This window comes from Antechinus flavipes, chromosome 1 (assembly GCF_016432865.1).
Source record: "Antechinus flavipes isolate AdamAnt ecotype Samford, QLD, Australia chromosome 1, AdamAnt_v2, whole genome shotgun sequence".
NCBI lineage: Eukaryota > Metazoa > Chordata > Mammalia > Dasyuromorphia > Dasyuridae > Antechinus > Antechinus flavipes.
The window spans coordinates 496,778,947-496,802,245 of record NC_067398.1 but is presented as its reverse complement, the minus strand read 5'-3'; the positions used below and the strand labels follow the sequence as shown (position 1 = coordinate 496,802,245).

At 32.7% G+C, this 23,299-nt stretch overlaps 1 protein-coding gene and 1 long non-coding RNA gene across 2 annotated transcripts in view; one reads left to right on the top strand and one right to left on the bottom strand.

Annotated features, from left to right (window-relative positions):
- Positions 1–23,299, top strand: part of MIB1 (MIB E3 ubiquitin protein ligase 1) — a 158,448-nt gene that overhangs the window by 92,070 nt on the left and 43,079 nt on the right. Inside the window, exons 13-14 of the mRNA XM_051970353.1 lie at positions 17,159–17,291; positions 20,414–20,500. Of these exons, the coding sequence (XP_051826313.1) occupies positions 17,159–17,291; positions 20,414–20,500 (220 nt within the window). The remainder of the gene's footprint in view (positions 1–17,158; positions 17,292–20,413; positions 20,501–23,299) is intronic.
- Positions 833–7,499, bottom strand: LOC127543962 (uncharacterized). Its single transcript, XR_007949351.1, has 4 exons — positions 7,209–7,499; positions 6,873–6,951; positions 6,554–6,675; positions 833–5,333 (listed from the first exon to the last, which is right to left on the bottom strand). It is a non-coding gene; the product is annotated as an uncharacterized LOC127543962 (long non-coding RNA).

Sequence of the window (23,299 nt, the reverse complement as noted above, 5' to 3'; positions counted from 1 at the left end):
AGAAATTTGTGCTTATTCCTAGAAATAGGTCTTGAAATAGGGCTGAAATGTATAGCTATCAGTTTGGGGAATAATAAATCTGGCAAATTATTTTCATTCAATAGTTAATGAGAATATTTTAGGGGTGTTAGAATTAATCTAACCTGTTTTAATGGTTAAAGATACATTGAGTCAAGGGAGTGAGTAATTTTTCCTGTGTCATAAAGCTAATATGGGGCAATCTGGAGCTAGAATCCACAACTAAATTATTCCTAGCCCTGTATTTTTTCTTGTCTATTATAATTCCTAGCTAGGTATGCTGTAGTCTTTTAAGTGCTTCTTTCCTTCCCCTCTTCTCACACTCTAATTTTAATCAAGGTGAATTTTAACTGAAGATGAATAATGGCAGAAACTTCAGATTAATGCTATGTAGGCTAAGTTCAGTTTCAGAAATTTTGTTTAGTCCTTTCTCTAGGCAACCCTTTAAGACTAAGTTGCTCTCAGAATGTGCCAACCTGAACTGTTAAAAAGGAATTTACTTACCAGAGTTCCATAAAATAGTGAAATCATAGCTCCAATTCTGATCATTAAGAAAATAAAACCTTTTTTCTCAATATAATTTGATTATGAAATATATAATTTGTCTCAAACTCAAGTATGTGTAATGATAAATAGTGGTTTAGTGCACATATAGATTTTCAGGTTTCTCTGTTGTAGAAGAGAAGTTTAGTTTTTCTATTATGAAATATGCCTTTATTTCATTACCATTTACCATCTTAGGGAAATAAATTTAATGTCAAAAACACAAAATAAATAAGTAAAAAGCTATATTTGAGAAACTTAACAGTCAACATTTATTTTTCATAAAATTTTTAATAAACATATTTACCATAAAAATCGTTTTTAATAAGTATTAACAGAAATATAATTTAAATACAATTTGATAAAATATAAAATCCACATATTACTGCAAATTATTATCTATAGTGTATTTAACTATCTTCTGAAAAACTTAAAACAAGTTGAAAATTGGATGACATATGTTTTTGTTAATTATGTTCTTTATTAAAAGTTTTTGCTTTCTTGTAGTAATCAATGCATAGCTACAGCTGGTTGAAGGGGACCAAATCCATTGAATAGGTGATTTGGTTCCATTTTACCAGCTTTAGCAAAGCATTGTCATACTTTAGAGCTGTTTGATTTGAAAGTTTAGGGTTTTTTTGTTGGTGGTGATGGTAATCTTTATGATCTTGAACTCCTGTAAGATTTAGAAATTAACAAGATAGATGTGTACTTTAGTTGAAAGACTTCAGTTTTTAAAATGACTACTGTTTGAATGAATACTTTTTGTTCAGGAGAAGAATAGAAATGGGGGGATTGTTACACTGTTGCTATTACTGAATCCATCTTTTGAACAACTTAATTATTTTGAAAATAACTTCATTTAGAATAACATATTGTCCTTAATTTAAATCTTTAGGCAGTAGAACAGGTTGCTTAAGCAGTAAAAATTGATGTCTGCATATTTGAAATTGGATAAGTACTGTTCTTGATTTCAACAGATCACACCTTTACTATCACCACTGCTTTTTTTAGTCTTAAATTGTTGACCAGTAACAAGTTGCTGAAAATGGGTGGAGAAGAAGGAGGGTGGCTTGAGGAAGTACCTCTGGCCTTTACTTTATAAATAGAACATACATATGTTAAAAGTATTGCTTAAGCATATGTGGGTGAAAGGAACTGCCATATAATCCAGTGTGTTTTTCACTTGATTTTACTTATATAATGTTGCTAACCTTACACAGACAGATAGCTAATCTTAATATAATCATTTAATTTCCTTTAATTATATTGTCATTTTGGTACAGATACACTAATTTTGAATGTAAGTTATTTAATCCCATCTAATAAGCAAAATTAAGTTTTGGTTAAAAGTAATTTTTCACCAAAAATCTCTACTACCTTATTTTGTTGTAGAGGTAATCCTGGATTTTTTCAAGGCAAGGTGTGGGGAATAGATATTGGCAGATCCTACCATGCTGGTGAGATCTAATTAAGGCATAGGATACAGGTCTAGTTTTAAACTCTGTAATTTGACAACCAGCTAACTAATTTTGGTGAGACTTTACACTAGGTTGACAATTAAGAGACTGTGATTAGTTTGATGGAGAAATTAAGAAATAATGTCTTAAAATATAAAACTATATTCATTTGAACAAGTAGAATTTTACTACTTCATGTTAGCGTAGTAATGATAATTTAGAAATTTTCTAACATGGTTTTCATTTGGATTTGACTTAACATGGAGTAAAATATCAAAATTTGTCTTCTGAAGTATTACAATTTGAATTTTAAGGCTCAAAAAAAAAAAAAAAAAAACAGCCTAAAAGAGGGCCTTAGTTTAAAGAAATCATACAGCACTTCAGCAAAAGTTTTTGTTGTTTCTCTTTTGTCTGACCAGAGGGAGTTAAGAAACAAAGGGAGGAGAGGTCAACATTAGTTCAGACTACTTTTGTCAAGTAGACGCTGCATCTGTTGGTAGCTAAGTATAATGTTGCTGAAGATATTTATGTAAATATATTCTTTACACCCCGTATTCTGATAGAAACATAGCAGGTGTCAGGTTGCCTGGACTTAAGCACTGATGATAACTTTAAAATGGGATTCTATTTTTATCAGTTATATGGGAACTACTTAGCAGATCCAGCTGCTCAAGTGTGCTTTTGGATGTCAGTCAGTTCAGTTTCATATACTGGCCATATCGGGGCAAAAAGAGGCCATGGAAAAAAAAAAAGAAACACATAGTACAGCATTTGATAATGTCAGCATCTGTTATCCCTGTCAGGGAGACAGTTGAAATGTTTGAGTTACAACAGTGTCAGCAGATGCCCAGAGTTTAATGTGTACTCAGTTAAAAATGAACAGCTGATCTAAGTGATAGATGTGACATTTTAGGATGACTGAATATATTCTTAGATATGTTAAATTGAGCTAGTATGCAATAGTATCAATATGTATAATTCTTCCTTTTGTAATTGATAAGCTGTTATTTTGTTTCAAAATATCATGATCTTAATATGAAATAAAAAATAATGGCCACTGGTATGTTTCCAGTAATTTTAAAAAATTACATTTTAGAACATATAAAATAATTTATTTGTAAGGTAATCATTGCAAAATTTAAGGAAATAAGTATAACAAAGTAATAATATTGAGGAATGCTGGAGGAATATTGAGCACTTATAACAATCATTGTTGAGGTGGTAAAGGTCAGCACTTATCAAGTAACATAAAAAGTTACATAAAAAATCTTTTAAAATTGGAATTAAGAAGTGAATGTTAGCCTGTGTTTGAGGGGAAAAAGTGATCTAGGAAATATTTTTGAAATGTTAGTTTGAATATTTCTTCTGTACATATGATTACCCTCAGTCACTCTGAAAAGATTTGTAATACCACAAGATCAGTTTCTTTTCTCTGCAGATTATAATTGTAATTTATGATTTCTCTATTGATTACTTGACCAATTATATTAATGGGTAGAAAGAAAATGAACTATGACAATTTCTGACTACTAAAAAGCCAATACAACCCAAACAAAATCCCACATCTCACTGAGCTTTTCCTAGCTGTCCAAGATGAAGTAGTATCACTTGGATAACTGATAGTTATTTAAAGGATGTCCAGAAAACATAAACTGAATTGAAATTAAATGAAGGTATTTGTCTCTGAATTTTCTGTGCCTTTGTCTTGCATTAATTTTATAACTTTATTAGTGCTTATTTTTGTTCTTTCTCTTATTGTTCCCCCCTACAGTGCATATACATAATAACTAATGGTTTTAATATTAATTCTTTCTAGATTTTTTATATTTGTAGTTTTCTACAAATAGTAAGTCTTTAGCACTTATAACAAATTGAATTATAATAGTATACCTTGCAAATAGGGAAATAGTTTAGTATCTAAGAGTTTGATGACTCATAATTAATCCAGTTTGGCTTAGATATAATTTATTGATGTAAAACAAAGCTCAGAGAAACACAGTGAAATTACTCCCCCAAAATCTAGCAATTATATCCTAGAAATCATTGGATTATAATTTTCTGTATTTAAATCTGACATTTCAGATTATTCCATCTAGACATTCATTAAAAATTTTAAAGTGTGGATTTGGTTAATTATCTAATAAACTTAAAAGGCAACAAGGCCAAAAGTTTTTTGTTTGCTTTAAGGGGGGCAGAGATTGGGAAGATAAGGGTCATTGTTAAATCTTTGATCTTTTAGAATTGAAGCTATAGCCGTAGTCACAGCTTAAAAAAAAAAAAAAAAAAAGCCTTTTATTTTAAAAATTTCCCAAATGCCAATAGGTCAGATTTCAATAGCTATTTTTATTTCAAGTATTTTGCTAACATTTTTGAATAAGTAAACCTTTCTTTTTTGTATGCCAGAATTTGAACAATCAAAAATTTTTATTAATATGACATACCTAAATTAAAATGTAATAGTTGAATCAAAACATTATTAGTGGATACCAGATTTAAAAGTAAGACGTTTTTTCTTTTTGTGCTAAGATGACTTTTTCTTTTTTTTGTTCTCAAGTTTTAGTCACCTGAATCTTTCTTGTTTTAAAAAAGTATTTAAATTGAGAAAGAATGCTTTCAAATGGAAGAAAGTGAACCAAAATATTCATAGTTTTCTTTACCTTTTTCTTAAAAGAAATCTTTCTTCCTTCACATAAATACAAACTGTTTTTGGAATGACATATTTTGTTTCATATTTTATTGTGGCAGTATTAAAAACAAAGTCCTCTTTCTTGCCAGTTTAATTTGCCACATGAAGGTCATTCCAAAAGAAATGTTGCTTCTTCCCGTCTTCCCTCTTGGTGGTTTATTACCTACCAAAAATACATACTTCTTTACATTCCATAGCATTATATGTTCATATGGGTACATAAAGAAGTATGTACTCTGAGTAGGTCTAGGTGATTGTCAGATAAACATGAAATGTTTCATTTTCCTTATTCCTTTATCATTAGAATAACAATTAATTTGTTCATTATTTACACAAATTGTATAATTATTCGCACAGATTACTTTTTCACAAGAATTGAATTTTATAGAGTCATTTACCTGCAGATTTGGCATTAAGGCTTACTACACTTCATTGTTCTTGGCTGGACATAGTCATTCCAGACATATCTGTTGCTCTTCTTCCTGGTTTAGCCACCTTTGTATGATTCATTGACCTGATGAAGTTTTGCAGAGTGTATTTCTGTAATTGGAAAGGTTTCATCTTGGTCTTCTCAGCAGAATTCTTTCATGACTTGTTTGTGCTTCTGAGTTCTAAAAGTACGTAGTCTAGTGGAAAATAGTTTTTTCATAAACTATATCCTAATAAAAATTTCCTGCTTTTATTCAATTAATACTTTTTTTCTAATGTAGATTATATATTTTTTAAGTATTAAAATCTGTCCAAAGTGTCTTACAGACACATTTTCAAGAGAATGACTATGTTTAAAGAAAAAAGAAATAGTTATTATTGTAAGATTTTAGCTACCAATAGACTATAGGTCAAAAGTAGTAGATAATGCTTATTTGAAATGCCTTAATTTTTCTTATTGTCATTATTAGTCACTAAATTTATTTATTCAAAGTTTCATGCATTTTCTAGGATAATTAAAAATTAATAATTAGATATAAAATATTTATCTAGTTGCTATGAGTTTAAAGTTTCCCTTCTTTTTAACCTCTTTGATGAACATGATAGAGCAATAGAACAGTAAACTAAGCATATGGGTAAGGCCCAACTTAAATGAACTAAAAGGTTTTAGGATAGGACCAGCCCAATTTTACCATCTGCATTTATTAGACATGAAAATAAGTTATAGTAAGAGGGGACTTAATTCTTATAACATTGAAGGCATAATAAAGTATCACAGGAAATTCCATACTTAAAAGAAGGCCAAGGAAAGTGTATTTCCTGCAGCCTGTGACAAAAAACAAGTGCAGCTGATAGAGAACACATCAGAATGTAGCTGTAGAAAGCCCAATACTACAAGGAGAAACAGCAATGCAGTATTAGAATTACAACTTTCACATTCTGAGTTTAAACTGGATTGTCTTCATGGCTATTCAGTGTTAAATATTAAAAAAAAAATAACTACCACCACCCATATTTCTTAGTGGCCTGAATCATGAAATATTCAATTAATTTTTAAGATAACATTTCTGAAAATAGAATTTAATTTACTGGAGTGACAAAATGATCTACTATACGACCATTACCAAGAATAAATCTTTAATTTCAGTAATTAATAAATGGCAAGAAAGGACTTTTACATTTTAGAGATAACATCTTTCAAAAAAGTTGTCTGTCATGATATGATATTGGGCTGCTTTTTCAAAGCCTCCTTTTTTACACTACAAAGGCTTTTTTTTTCTTGAACTCAAAAATTAAACTGTGCCCAGATAGTAATTAATCAATAAAAGCAACCATCTAATAAATTATAGGTAAGCATGCAGAAAGTCAAAGGAATCCTTAAAAGTACAGAATAACATAGGCCTTGTGGTGCTGTTACCTGTAAGCTTAGTATCATGCAGCATTTGCAGTTGGAAGAGAGGTAATGACCTAGAGAGACAGACCCATCAGCAGCAGCCATCTCATCCTGAGTGTTCGTTCACTCTATTCGCTGATTCAGCTCTTCATTACATAGGAGGGGGGAGGTAAGGGGGAAGTGTCGATGAATACAGTACCTCTCCTTCTTAAATAGATAAAACTTAACTTCTCCCCCCCCCCACCTCGTTCCCCCAAAATACTAGTGTCTACAATAAAATTTAATCATAGTTGGCTAGTTTTCTTGGAATGTCAAATTATTAATACTGCATAGAAATGAGTACCTTGTGCTTGCTGGACCGAAAGTTAAGGATGCTAGAATGTCCAAGGAAGATGAACCTAACTCATTTCTCAGATGAAGAGCTCCGGAAGAGGAAAAAAATTGCAGAGTAAATTACTTTATAATTTTTAAAAGGCAATAAAGCATACCTTTCTCTCCCCTCCCCTTCCCAAGCAACCCAAATCATCATCCTCCCCTTTATTATCCTACCCCCACCATAATGTATTGGATTCTTCTGGCTTCTTAAAAAGTACACTGCATCTTTTCTTGCTTGAGATTTTGCTTTTGTTTTGTTTTTAGTTTCCAAAATTAATGGATAGGCAGATCTGTATGAAACTACCTTTCCTTCTCCAGAGGTCAAGTCTGCAAGCGAGGTCAGGACTTCCACATAGATACTACAGAGACTAACCATATTTCCCACTCAGAGTGGTGGAGCTAAACTGTTACAGCTTTATAGGCAGCTAAGCATTTAAAACATGCACTCCCAGGCAAACGGGCTCTCTTGTGCCTCTGTCTTCCCTGACCATATTTAGTCAACCATAGCAAAAAATAGTCTCTCAGCTGTCGATTGTCGATCCAGAAGCTGAGGAAGCTTCTATCTTGCTTTCTGCCTATTGATTGTTCATCCTGCAGTCCCAACACACTGCTTTGCCATTTGTCCTGCTATTTTTTTTTTTAGCACTGCCAAATAAAGCGGTCTCTCATGTTTCCACTTATATTTCCCAGATTTTCACTGAGCTTGCGCTGTTACTAGTAAAGCTTGATGCTGTTGTCACTATACTTAGAAGCACTGCAGAGCAAAAAGGCAAAGGAAAAAGAAACACGTCACCTTGACTAGAGTAACAAAGTCTTTAGATATATATGAAACAAGAAATACTCTTTTATTGTTGTAAAATGTTTTACATTCTGACTTTTTTTTGGTAATGATAAGTATAAGTAACATATTATAAAACTATAGTCCTGAGTAATCATAGTTAACTGTTCCTTTATATATTTTTCAATTAATAAATGTTTTGATTCTATTATATTTGAATAGATAGATAAGCTAGTAATATAATTTGTATAGTGGAAGAGGGAAGAAAGAAGTTGTAAAAGAAAAAAAAGCGATCTATTCATATAAAATCTTTGGAGGCTAATTAAATTAACCTTGATTAAAATATGGATAATTATAATTTGTAAATAGCTTTTATTTATTTTGAGAAAAAATCCCAGGTAATGTTTTTTATGGAATAGTCTATCTAGTGTACATTTACATTGAAATGAAGTGTCAAAGTATATACAGGAATATATTTTAATATGAATAAATGCATTGTTACCTTTAAAATGTTTTCCTTCAGAAAGAGTTAGAAGTATTTTCATGACTTTTTTAATTTAAAAAACAAAATAGAACATTTATTGACATTACAGATTCTTCTACCACAAAGACCAAATAACCCACAACTTTATGGCATAGAGCCCAATTCTTGACAGCAGTGCTTCTGTAATAAATATTGGTAGTATATACAAAATTTTTAATCATCTCTCTCTCTCTCTCTCTCTCTCTCTCTCTCTCTCTCTCTCTCTCTCTCTCTCTTTCTCTCTGTCTTCTCACACACCACTTACCCACCCACTCAGGACCACCACTACCACCACCAGAAGGCAGGATACTAACATTAAGTTGAAAAGCCCTGGGGGAAAAAATCATTTCAGCATGATTTTAAAAAAAAACAACCCCTAAAACTACAAACCTAGAAAATCAACTATATTTTTCTTTTGTTAATCGATTTTCTCAGAAAAGAGAACCCAGAAAAAAAAGGACTTTTCTAGGTTTATTTTGGTATAAGACACATTTGCCTTTGAATCTCTGCCTTTGCAGGTTTAATGCAAATTACAAGGGACCTTAGAGGACATCTGATTTAATCCCCTCATTTTACAGATGAACCCAGAGGTTAAAGAATTTGCCTAGGGTCAAATAGTTATTTTGAGGGAGAGCCAGGACTAGAATTCAGTTTATATTATTGGAGGCTCGTTTAGAAAGTTTGAGGATTTCTATAATGCTGCATTATCTCCTTGTAGCTTCTGCTATTTGGTTGTTTATTTATTCATTTTAAAAACTGAACAAATTACAACATATAACTAAGTAGATAAAAATTTTCGGGGTTTAGGATTTTCAGATTGTTGAAATGCCACAGTTATGGATCATTTATAAAATCTTTCCTTGCTACTTATTATATGCTGTCTCTACCACAGTGCCGAGTACAACGATCTATAGAAAGGCATTTAGTGAATATTGTTGATAAATTAGAAAGGTGGAGAAAGTAACCATGAACAATATACAAAGAAGTAGATAGCCATGTCCTTTGTGCTTACACTAGTGTTGATGGTGGAGGCAGCAGTACTTGGCTATTTAAGATGATTAGTTTTTCTGATGGGTTGTTCCCATCAGTGAGTGGAAATCTTGGTGTATAGTTACGTCATCTGTCATTTCCCTCTAGCTATTTTATAGAAGAGGCAGCCTAGGCAGACTTTAGAGATTTTTGTCTATATGAAGCTATAAATACTGCTTTTTTTAATGGAGTTGAAAAGAATCACCCTCAGTATAGGATGTAAAAATGAGTTCTGGGCTAGGGAAAAAACCCTGTATCATTAGAGTGGTTATAGGAAGCAGTGGCAGTTATGTGATCTACCACTGGTAGCTTCTGGCAATAGGAACTTGAGGTTACCATGATGAAAGGTAAGTATCAGGGTAAGATTATGTGGGTTCTCTGGCAGGCCAGCATTTGGTTGCAGTATACTGTTCAGCAATTTCTTTTTGGAACAAAAATCACATACCTATCAAATAGTTAATACGGATTAGAGATTTTTCAGACTAGATGAAGTTAGAGACAAGTAACTTGTTCATTTACCTTGCTATATTCAAATAAGAACTAATTAGAAAAAGTTTATTGAATACCTACAATGTAATTAGCCTGACATGGGAAGTTCAAAGATAAATAAGACAGCTTTTCAGAGTAGTGGGAATAGAAAAGTTCATTTTGCAGGAGAACACCTTTGGCTTTGGGACTGAGAAGGTAACTTTTATTTGAATGTGAAAGAATGTTTGTTATTTTGATTGTCAGAAATTTGAAGCAACATTTCAGATATAGAAACACCTTTACCTAATAATTTACATAGTGTAGTGCCTTATAGTTTATAGGATGCATTCCCCTTATATATATATGTATGTATGTGTGTGTGTGTGTGTGTGTATATATATATATATATATATTCTCATTTGATCTTTATGATTCAGGTGAGGAGGAGTCAGGACAAATAATAATATCCTTATTTTTCACATGAGGAAATGGGTTCAAAGAACTTACATGATTTATCCACACTGCTAGTTCTAGAGTCTAGAAACCTTGCCCTGGTCTCTGAATTCAGTGAGCTTTACTTTCTTGGCTCTTTTTAGACATTATTTGCTTTGAACCTCTTTTGTGATTTGTATAATATAACATTAATTTGGACTTAACCAGTTTAAGAATTTGTGATATTTTAACTGATGACAGCTAACATTTTTCTTTATAGTTAAAATGTAGAATTCAATAAACTAAGTTAACAAATATTGGAGCATAATTAACCCAACAAAGTAAAGAGATACTTAAAGTATTTTAAAAGATAGTATTATTTGTTTTTTTTTTTTAAAACCAGTTTGTAGGTATTATAATTAGAATCATTTTCTTAGTGGTTAATTGCTACACTTGGACAGTGTATTTTTCTCCTTTTGGTGATTTGAAGGGTACCACAAGGCCCAGTCTGCTCCATAATTTCTCTTTCTCTGCCTTCCTCCTTCGTGGTCTACTTTTTTGTGGCTTTCATAGACTAGGTGTGAGACAATGCCTCCAATTTGTTATTAGTCATTATTACTTTGGTCTCTCATATTATCTCCAGAAGACCTCTATTAAAATTCTGTGTGTTTAAATTAAGAAGGAAAATGCCCAAAACAAATTTAATCTATTTTATAAAATTTTCAAATAATAAAAATATGCTTAAAAATATTTTGTCATTTTCTAGTGATATTCATTGGGATTAATAAGAGATTTATCCCTTTGAAGGAGACTGTAAGTTCCTCAAGTAGAGTAGAGTCATAAATTTAAAGTTGAAATGAACATTAGTGGTCTCAGTGCAGTGCTTACTCTTTTAAAGTGAGGCTGTGGCTCAGAGAAATTGTTACTTGTACATGGTTCAGATAGTAAGTAACAAAGCCAGGATTAATCAATCTAGGTCTTAGCTCTCAAAAACCAATTCTTCCTCCACTGTTTTACCCTTTCCTTCCTGCAGAAATTGAAAACCACATTGTTTTGATTTTATTATATATTTCACTTACATTTGGTGGAACAAAGTGGCAGTCTTTTTGGGAGGTGGGGTGGAGAAATTAATCTGTGCTTAGAATATTTTCACCTTGCAGTGAAAATATTGTACATGTTTGAGGTTTGTTTTTTTCTTGTTATCCAATTTTTATTTTTAGTTCTCAATTCTTTCCTTTTCTCCAGCCTTTCCCTACTCATTGAGAAGGCAAGAAATATACCCTTTATAATTTTGAAATCATGTAAAATATATTTTCTCAGCAATGTTCACAAAGATTTTTTTAAAAAATGTTTAGAGAAAGGGATTGACAGTGGTCTGCTAATTTTAATATGATCTTATGTAATAATGAGACATTGATCAAGTTCTTAGTGATTGTCATAATTGAAACTTCTTTGGAGTAAATAATTCGGATGGGAGAAGAGACTAAATTTTGGGAAAAAACACCAGTACATTTAGTAGTATTCTTATAATGTAATTTTTTAGAGATTGATAGACCATTGTGTAACATAAATAGAATTAATTTTAAATACAAAAGGTTCTAAGTTCACCTGTAATCAACCTCCATTTCCTCATCTAAGAAAAAAGGGGATGTTAATGCTTTCATTACCGATCTTAAAAATTGCTGAGAAAATCACTTCATAAATATTAAAGTGCTATATAAATTGGGTTACTCTCATTACTAGTACCACTAATAATAATAATATAGACTATCCCTGTTTTCTCCTCGAATTTTCTCTCTTGAAATTTTTCTAAACATGTTTTTCTGACATTCCAATTTGCTTTAAAAAAAAATAAAAAAGTTTTATTCTCTACACACATAATTATTCTGAATCACAGCATTCAAGGGGAAAAAAACCAAATTGAATACCTTCGACTAAGTTATGCATTCTGAGTCAGTATTTAAAATCCTCTTCTCTTCCCTTTCTACCCCCCAATTTTCTTAATCTCCCCCTTGACTACTGGCTTCTTTTCTGCTGCCTACAAACATACTCAGGTTTCTCTCATCCTAAAAAAACGAAACAAAACAAAAAACTGTTCCCTTGACCTTGATACCCATAGGCTATGATACTATGTATTCTGTCTTTTTAAATAATAAATTTGAGTTATCCTTTCTCTTGCCTCTACCTTCTTTTAAAATTTAATTTAAGATTACTTTTAAAAATTATTGGACATTTTTTCTCCCTTCCACTTTGACTATCTCCTCCGCCCCCCCAGCTCAGGAAGTCTAAAAACTCTTCTGATAAATAAGTAATCCATCAAAACAAATTCTCATATTAGCCATATCCTAGCTATATATTTATTTCTGCATATTAGTTCATTGTGTAACATTTTTCACTTGTTCTCTGTATTCATGCTTAATCATTACATTGCTTTTGTTTATGAATCATTTTTCTCATCTTTTCTCTTTGATCTGTAGGTTTAATAGTGGTATTGCTGGGTCAAAGAGTTAGCACAGTTTAGTTATATTTGGGGAATAGTTCTATATTGTTTTCCAAAATGGTTATACCAATTCATCAATATTGTATCAGTCTTCTTGTTTGCTATACATAATATTATTTTCCCTTTTTGTGGACTTTGCCAATTTGGGAGTAAGTAGAACCTTAAAAAATATTTAATTTTCCTTTCTTTATTAGTGATTTGAAAATGCTTCTTTATATTTCTATAATTAATTTGGATTTCTTCTCGAGAATTGCTTGTTCTTACATTTGATAGTGCCTTTATTTTTTAATATCTACTCAACCCCTTGCAATATGGCTTCCAGCTCTAGCAAACTGTAGATCCAATTCTCTCCAAAGTTTCTAGTGATTTTCATGGGGAAACCCAATTATTTTAAGATATTTTACTGATGCTTTTTGAGAGCAAGCACAACACTTATATTAGTGACTTTTCTTTTCCCCCACTCCAAAAAAAAAAAAAAAAAAAACCAAACAATAACTTTTTCTGAGTTCTCATCCTCCTTGATACTGTTTGCCACTTTTTAGTGCATGATATTTTCTTCCTTGACTTTTATAACACTATCCTCTCCTACTTTTTCTACTTGTCTTGCCATTCCTTCTGTTTCTTTTGTTGGTTTCTTCTCCTTCAAGGTCCCAAAGTATGGATATTTCTCAAAGCTTTGATCTTTTTCTTTTATTTAATTTCTTTGACTCTCTGATCCATTAATATGACTTTACTTGTAATTACTTTGTAAATAACTATAGAATCTTTGTATCTTGCATCAGTGTATGCTTTGAGTTCAGTCCCACATCTTATCTCCCATCTACTTTCTTGGAATCTCTACCTTGAAATCTTGTCAGCACTATAACTCTGCATCAAACCTTTTTTGTTTTCTCCGATATGTAGTGTTCTCCCACCCAAACTACTTTGTATATATTTGTATTTGTTAACTATATACATATATATGCATTAATATGTGTCATACATACACCTCCCCCACTAGATTGACAGTCTTGGGGAATGTCTAGTTAGAGTGGATGGTGTTACAGGAAATGACACAAAGAAAGAGTGGCCAGGAGATAGTAAGCTGGAATCATATTGTAAAGTGCTTAACATGTAAAACAGGAGTGTGCCTTTTATTATAGCCATATCAAGCCACTGGAAATTATGAAGAAGGGAAAGACATGATCATACTTCATTTAGAAATACCACTTTGGTATCTATGTAGAGAAAGGATGGATTAAAGAGGGGAGAAATTTGAGTCAGAGTCTAATTAGGTTGTTGTAATAATTCAGGTAAATCTAGAGGGCTTGAATGAGAGTATAGTTATGTGAATGGAAGAAAAGTAGTTGCTTGTGAGAGTAGAGGCCAAATTAGTTTTATTTGGCAGCTAATTGATATAGCTGCGTAAGGGAGAATTAAAAATTAGAGGTAACCCCATAGATTTGAACTTGTTCTATTGCCTCCAGAATCGAATTCAAATTTTTCTGTGCGACTTTTAAAGGATCTTCACAACCTAGATCCTAGTCTTCTTATAGCTTATTCCCTTCCATTTATTCTGAGATCCAGTGACATAGGCCTCCTTGCTGTTTTCTCATAAGACATTTCCTCTCCCAGCCTTACATACTGTCCCCATACCTAAAATTCTTTCTTTTCTCATCTGTCTTCTGCTTTCCTTGATTAAAATAGAACTCTTTATCTTTTCCCCAAACCTCCCTTTTCTCTCCCTGCCCCACACTTTTTCTTTTTCCCTCCTCAATTTAATTTAATTTAATTTAATTTATTTATTAAAGCTTTTTATTTACAAAATATATGTATGGGTAATTTTTCAACATTGACCCTTGCAAAACCTTATGTTCCAAATTTTTCCCCTCTTTCCCCCCATTCCCTCTCCTAGATGGCAAGTAACTCAATATATGTTGACTATGTTAAAATATATATTAAATCCAATATATGTATACATATTTATACAGTTAACTTGCTGTACAAGAAAAATTGGATCAATAAGGGGAAAAAATTGAGAAAATAAAATGCAAGCAAACAACAGCAGAAAAAGTGAAAATGCTATATTTTGGTCTTTACTCAGTTCCCACAGTCCTCTCGCTGCCCCATACCTTTTCTTTTACTGCAGAAGATACCATTCTCCTGTTCCTTCAGGTTTACAACTGAGAAATCATCCTGGACTTATCACCATCTCTCACCTTCCCTTTCTTCCCCTCCTCCCATCTAAGTTGTAACTAAGGTCTGCCGATTTCACTTAGCAACATCTCTCAGATATGCCCCCTTCCTCTTCTCTGACTGTCACTACTGTCGTGCAGGCTCTTATCAAGCCTTATGTCTTGGTTGTTACAATAAGCTGGTAGTGGATCTGCCTGCCACTTCAATCTATTCTCTAAGCCACTAAAGTGATTTTCCTAAAACACGGGTCTGATTATGTCACTCCCTTTATTGAATAAACTCCCCTGGCTTTCTGATAACCTCCAGTAGCAAATACAAAATACTCTGCTTGGCATTCAAAGCTTTCTGTAACTAAGCTTCACTTCTACCTTTCCATTCTACTTATTATGTCTTGTTCCCCAACATGTACTCTTACATTCAGTTACACTGGCTGCCTGGCTATTCCACCAACACCACAGTTCATTTCTTGGCTCTCCCTCCTCTGCTCTAATTTCTGGCTTCCTTTAAAGCTCTACTAAAATCCTACCTTTTACAGGAAGCCTTCTGTAATCGTTCTTAATTCCGATGCTTTTCCTTTGTTAATTATTTTCTATTTATCCTACAAAAAACTTGATGTGTGTGTGTAAATACACACACACACACACACACACACACACACACACCTGTTTGTATGTAGTCTTTCCCATTAGATTCACTGTAAACCCTTGAGATAGTCTTTTGCCTCTTTTTGTGTTCCCAGTGCTTTGCTTGAAAAATGTTCATTCATTGATTGATTGACTTCCTTCAGGTCCAAGCTAAAAATTGTGCCTTCAACAGGAAGCATTTCCTGAACTTCCTTAATGCTAATGTCTTTCTTCTCTGATCATCTCCTTTGTATTCTTCAACATAGCTTATTTTCAGATCATTGTTTGTATGTTATCTTCCCTGTTAGACTGTGTTTCTTAAGAGAGCAAGGACTTTATTTTACTTTTCTTTGTATCCCTGGTACTTAGCACTGTTCTTGCTACAATATAGTAAGTATTTAATAAACACTTGTTGATTTAGGGTTATCTAGAATGAAATGTCCTGCAGCTAATTGGAGATGTTGGATTGGTATTCAAGAGGGAGATGAGGAATATAGGTGGTAGATTTAAGTCAACTTCAAAGGCAAAGTAATTGAATCCAAGGGAACTGAGATCACCAATTGAAAGAATAGATTTAGAAGAGGGCACAGGACAAAAATGAAACATAATAAAAGTCTCAAATAGAAAAAACCTAATTGAATTGAAGTTAGGAGGACCTGAGTTCAAATCTGGCCTCAGACACTTTATACTTCCTAGCTGTGTGACCATAGACAAGTCATTTAACCCCAATTGCCTCAGCATTTATTGATATTTGGACACTTAATAAAAATGTAGAAGTATTTTATCCTTTATAATCCTAAGGGAAAGAAATAGTAAATAGAGAAATTATTATCTTGGAAAAATAGGCTGAAGATGTAGACCAAGAAAAGCCTTTTGCATCTCCAGAAATTGAATAGATGTGGTCAGAAATGTAGATGTTTTTTCAGGGTACCCTTGAGTCTTAATTTGGGTAGTTGAACAGTGATATTCTTTCATATCATTTAGGATAAAATACAATGTGAACTTGGGTTTGGTAGTTTATGCATTAGAGTCTAATTTTAGTCTGAGATCATATTAGAAGAACTATAGGAATAGGGAGTTAACCTGTGGTTTCCTTGGCTAACACTTCCTAGATGGGAAAACTTCCTTTAAAGATGTAGAGCAGTACATTCTTTGTGATTTATATTCTTAGAATTGACTAAAGCACTGTAAGGTTAAGTAACTTACATAGGATCACATAGGTATTGCGTATAGAAAGTAGGGTTTGAACTCAAGTCTTCCTAGTTTTGAGGCTAGCCTTCTTCCTATGTACCACACTGCTTTATAAAGCTAAGAGATGTGATGTTTGAATTTACATTTTTACTTTATTTTATCCTCTAATTAGGCATAATGAATAAGATCATTCTCATTTGCAGGTGAAAACCTGAAGCACATGGAAATTAATTAGCTTGATCATTTAGGTGGAATCCACCTTGAAAGGGGAGGTGGTATTACATTTCCTCATCTCTTCTCCTGAATAATATCGGTTGTCATACTTTCACAGTTTGGGGCTTTCTTCTTGAGTACTTTAGTCTTCCAATGTTTCTCAGAGTTCTTTATATTTACTTTTTCTTATGGCATAATTATATTAAGTTACATTAATATATTGCATGATGATTTTGATATATATGATAGAGAATAGGCTTTTTTTTTTTTTTTTTACAAAAAAGTATTTTAAAAAAACAAATCTGTCAAATTTGACTTTCAGTGCCATGCGTGTGTTACTGTCTAAACTGCCAAGACCATGGATTGTGGATGAGAAGAAAGATGATGGTTACACTGCCTTGCATCTAGCTGCACTCAATAATCATGTAGAAGTGGCCGAACTCTTGGTGCATCAGGTAACATATGCAACCTAAGATTTACAGCAAAGGTAGTGTAGCAGAACAGTCCTCAAGAGCCAGTTCAGATTCACCTGTGAACTTAATCTAATAAGATAAACATTCTATTATAGTCATAAGCTTTTATCATGAAATTCTGTTAGCACTTTTCATTTTGTAAGTTTTAAGCTGGCCAATTAAGAGTAATACTAGATAGCACTTATGTAGCTATTTTAGTTATGCAAAGCACTCTCTATATATCTAATTTTATCCTCAAAATTATCCTGATGGGTAGGTACTTGTTGTACCTACAACCTACAACAAGCACCTTGTTGTAAGCCTGGCTATAGCACCAGTACCTGTTTGTTCAATTTTTGATGTTGGGATAAAATGAAGCACTCCTAAAGTCACCAGACATTTAATAAACAAGGTTGATTTTGTCCTAAACCAGTAAGATTGTGCAAGAAGGATAGCTTCTCTGGACAAAACCTCTCTAGTCTTCATTTGGAAACTCCATTTGGTCATTAAGTCCTCAGACTGTCATGACTCATGTAATATCTCAGTCATCTATAAGTCTGAAGAGCCTAGATTATATGCATCTTGACCAGGAAGCCATGTGGTAGAGACAAAGCTGGTTCAGAGGAGCTTAGGCCAAAGGAAGTTGTGTTAGGAAATTGTTGGTCCTGTTATTCTTCTTTTACAGATGAGGAAATTGAAGTGGCTGGCTCAGGATCACAAGTTAGTGTCTGAAACTGTGTTGGAATTCAGGACTTTCTGATAATAAAAAGTTAATACATAGCTACTTTATATTTATAGAATTTAGATTATAAACAGCCTTTGCCCTTGGGAAATTTACAACATATTAGAGGGAGTAAGATGATGTGAAAAACACAGCATCACATCAGAAGGGAAAGTAGCTAAGAAGTGAATCTGTGCTAGGTTTTCTTGGTTCGATCTAAGCTTCTGCTAAACTAGTATAGCCTGAAATCCCAGTCATTAGAGTTGATCAATAAAATGAATTTGTCATGAAAACAACTAGAAAATTCATATCATTTGGAATGTTTGCATATTTCTTGAGGGTAGAAACTTAAATGACTTTGTATTCCCAGGTTTAGAATTATTCCTGGCACACATTGCGTACTTAATACATCCTTGTTGATTGATAATCTTTTTTTTTCTTTTCATGCTCTCTTTTTGGTCACTTTGTATAAATATCCATTATATTTTAAGGACAAATCATTATTGAAACATCAATTAAAAAGATGTATTTAGAAGAAGAAAAAAAATTTTGAGCCAGATTGCCAGATTCCTTTTAATAAAAAGTAAGATTACTTTCTTATGATATAATAAATCCCAAAGTTTTTGTTAAATTCCCATCCAAGTACCTGGGGATACAAATACAAATTAAGTAAACCATCTCCGTCTTCAAGTAGGTGACATGAACATTAAAAAAAAAAAAAAGTAAATGGAGACCCAGGTAGAAGTTTGTTCAATAAGGAAACTTATCCTTCTCCTAAACCTATTTCTCCTCTAAACAAACCTTTGTTTCTCTAGTCACCCTCTCTGTGACCTTCCCCACCACCCATTCCAATCATTTACCTAAAGTTTTCTGAAATACAGTGTCTTTCTTATTCATTGAATCATTATCCTAGATCAGGTTTTCATAACCCCTGGACTGTGGAGTTGCTACATTGCTTTCTTAAAGTAGACATTTTCCTCTCATTCATCTTTTATCTCTCTTTCAAACAATTGCCAAAATAATCCTCCCATGTCACAAGTTTGAACATCATTATCTTGTTGGAATACTTGGAATGATTCTTTTTGCCTTTCTGAAAACTTAGCTGGATAGATTGTATATTTAGTACGCACTTATTATGTGCCAGGCACTGTGCTAAGCACTGATGATAGAAAAACTAAAATGCAAAATAACCCCTACTCTCAAGGAGCTTACATTTTACAAGATAAAACTTAAAGGAGAGCTAGAAATCAAGGAGGATTTGGGGAACGGGGAGGGGGACATCGACTTTTTAACAGCCTTAGTCTGGAGTGTTGCTAAGGTGCTGCACAGCTGACTAGCTTTTTGAGAAGGTGAGACAGATTCCTCAGCTTGGTATTTAAATCCCTTCATAAATGACTCTAGCTTCCGTTAATAGATTTATTTCATATTATTCTCCCTCATGGTTAAAGTACTCTGTGTTTTGGCTAAAGTTGCCTAATCACTGTTTCTTGAACTAAGCACTCTGTCTTGTCTCTGAGCTTTTGTTCAGGCTCCCTAGGGGCCAAATTTTGATGTGAAAATGATTTTTCCCCACCTGCTCAAGAATTCTTAACTTTACTGGACATACTGTTCATATGCCACCTCCAATTGGAAGTCTTCCCAGATTTTCCCTCATAATTGATACTCTCTCTTTCCTTATATTGTTTTTTGATGCTTATCTAATTATATGCCATATCTTCCTATGAGACAAAAGTTCTTTGATATCAGGGACTGTTTTTAGTTTTTTTCTGTTTAACTCTTAACACTTAGCACATGAATTATATTCATAGAACTGGCACTTAATAAATGATTATGGCACTGGACTATGAGCAGTCAGTGATGTAGACTGAAAGATTTCCCTTGGGGTACTCTGAAAAGCTCCTGTCATTTTTCAGTCTGCATGCCTTTTTCCCTTTCTCCATTTCTCTCATCTTTCTCCCAGAATAGTGTGATACTGTGTTCATTTCAAAGAAGAGAAGAGTAATATTGTTTTATTTTACCTATTTTGGAAATAAGTAGTTATATATATGAGCTGTATTCTTTCATAAGGAAGTGGCTAGGAAGTGGAAAAAAGATAATGGTCCGAAATAACATTTATTGAATATGTCTGCCTTATATCATAGGGGCTAAAATGGAAAAGAGAGAAAAAAAGATATCATTGAGGTCTGATCTATGTACTAAACTTGGGGTCTATTTCTGTTCCCTTATTTTTTTACTTGTATATTTGAGGAATTTTCTTCTCTAAATTTCGTTGGTTACCATTGCTTTAATTGCTTATACATTTTTATGAAAGTGAAATTTGAGACATCACTTATATAAGACAATAGTTTTGCTCTTTACTTTTTTCTAGAAATTTGTTTGTAAAATACATGTCTCCTTTTTTCAGGGAAATGCAAACCTGGATATCCAGAATGTAAACCAGCAAACAGCACTTCACCTTGCTGTTGAACGACAACACACTCAAATAGTCAGGGTAAGATGTTTCTTATGTGCACATAGCTATATTTTATTTGGACAGGTATTTTGGACATATCAAATCCTATTTTAAGGTTTATAATTATTGACTTTTTAAGATAGTGGATTTGAGAGTTGGGTAGGCTAATGTTTGATGTCATTGTGAGAATTGATGTTAATTTTCAGCTAGGAGGAACTGAATAAAATAGGAAAGAGCAGTATGTATCTATAGGAACCTATTAAGTGAAGCATTTATTGTGTGACTTCATTATTTTACTAGTCATATTACAAATTCTTGGAATATCAAAAATGTCTGTATTCAAATATCAGATTAAAAATATATTCCCAGAGGTAGCTAGGTGGCACAGTGGATAGAGCAAGAAGTCGGAGGACCTGAGTTCAACTCTGGCCTCAGACACTTAACACTTCCTAGCTGTGTGACCCTGGGCAAGTCATTTAGCCCCAGTTGCCTCAGCAAAAAAAAATTACATATATATAATATATAGGTATAGATATTTGCAGTAGAAATATATTTGTTTTTCCCTTTCATTATTTGTTGCTTCTGTGGATCTGTGGTGTCAATAATTTAAGTACTTCTTCCACTCCAACAGTTCATTTCACAACCTCTCTACCCATTCATCCTTTCCCCTCCTTTGCATCTCTTGTCCAAGCTATCAATGGGGTGCAATATGTGTATTCTGTATCTTTTGATATCACATGTTCTGGTGGAGCATGGGGTCTGTCTTTTAATTTAAGCTACATGACTGACTGACTTTCTTTTCTGGAAAATATATTTTCTCTTCTACAGCTATATATTTGTAATATATTGCAACCTGTATAAACCTATAGTACATCTCTCCATTGAGCTTTGAGTGAGACTAACAACTAATTCTCTGAAGCCTGAGATAGTATTTTATAGTCATATAATTTAGAATATATTGGTATTCAAAAAAGTGGGCTTTTGTTTCCAGTAAAAGGTTGAAATCACTTAAAGAACTGAGCAGTTTCCCAAATATAATGCCATTCTTTTTTCTTTAATTCTATTAAAATTAAAAAAAAAATTATTAAGTGTATACCGTGTCTCAAGACTCTCTTATACTAAAGATATAAAAACAAACAAAATAGGCATATCTTCCAAGAAGTAAGTGACTACTCATCTGCACAGTGGATAGAAGACTGGATTTGGAGCCAGGAATACCCAACTTCGAATTCTGCAACAGATACTAGCTGTGTGAATTGGGCAAGTCATTTAACTGCTATTCGCCTCATTTTCCTCCTGTAAAATGGTCATAATAACAGTTTGTTGGAAGGATCAAATGAGATATTTGTTGCACAGCATTTTGTAAACTTTAAAGCATGGTATAAATGCTACTGCTTTCATCATCATCATCATCATCATCATCATCATCATCAAAATATATTCTAAAATAATGGAGAGTCAACTGTATTCTTATGAAATGAGAGTTGGGCCAAGAAATCAAATACTCAAATCCTCACATACAGTGGCTTGAGGTCAAGTCGCTTAAAATCTCAGGGTCTTAGGAAATTATTTTAATTAAATTAATTTTAAATAAATTAATTAAATTAATTGAAAAGCCTTTACTTATTTACGTTGGTAGAAGAAATTTCTTTACTAAGAATTCTCTATATTGCTGAAATTATAGATTGGAACAACAACAAAAAAAAATCAAGGAACACAAAATCGATTCAAGAGAGAAGGACAAGGGTTGAGATAAGAATGTTAAGAGAAGGAATAATTGGAATAAGAAATGCCATGTGTATAAGTTGGACAGCCCTGCCTTGAATCAGGCTAAAGATTCTGAAATGTGGAGGTGAAAAGTGAGTCTATTCTAAACATGGGAAAACTGCCTTTTAAAGGTAAAGGAGTGAGAGATGACATGTTTTATATAGGAACAAGCAGATTGGCCAATTTGGCTTAAATGAAGATTGTAAAGGGAGGGTAATATGAATTGTTTCTAGTAGTTTTTTAGTTGATTCTCTAGGATTCTCTAAGTATCATATCATATGCAAAGAGTAATAATTTACTTTCCTCGTTACCCAATTTCTTTAATTTCTTTTTCTTCTCTTATTGCCAAAACTAATATTTCTAATGCAATATTGGATAGTAATGCTGATAGTTGACAACTTTGTTTTACCCCTGATTTTATTGGAAATAGTTCTAGTTTATCCCTAAATATGTTGCTTGCTGTTGGTTTTAAATAGATGCTACTGATCATTTTAAGGAAAACTCCATTTATTCCTATACTCTCTAGTGTTTTTAATTGGAATGAGTGTTGGATTTTGTCAGATGCTTTTTCTGCATCTATTGAGGTAATCATATGATTTCTGTAAGTTTGGTTATTGATGGTGAATTATGTTAATAGTTTTCCTAATATTGAACCAACCCTGCATTCCTAGTATAAATCCTACTTAGTCATGGTGTATTATCCTAATGATAACTTGCTGTAATCTCTTTGCTAATATTTTATTTAACATTTTTGCATCAATATTCATTAGGGAAATTGGTCTATAATTTTCTTTCTCCGTGTTTGGCCCAACCTGGTTTAGGGATCCAGCCCCATAGCTGTGTCATAAAAGGAATTTGGTAGGACTCCTTTTTCCCCCATTTTTCCAAATAGTTTGCATAATATTGGAATTAATTATTTTTTAAATGTTTGGTAAAATTCACTTACAAATCCATCTGGCCCTGGAGATTTTTTTATTAAGGCATTGATTAATAGCTTGTTCAATTTCTTTTTCTAAAATGGGATTATTTAAGTAATTTTTTTCCTCCTCTATTAATCTGAGCAATCAATAT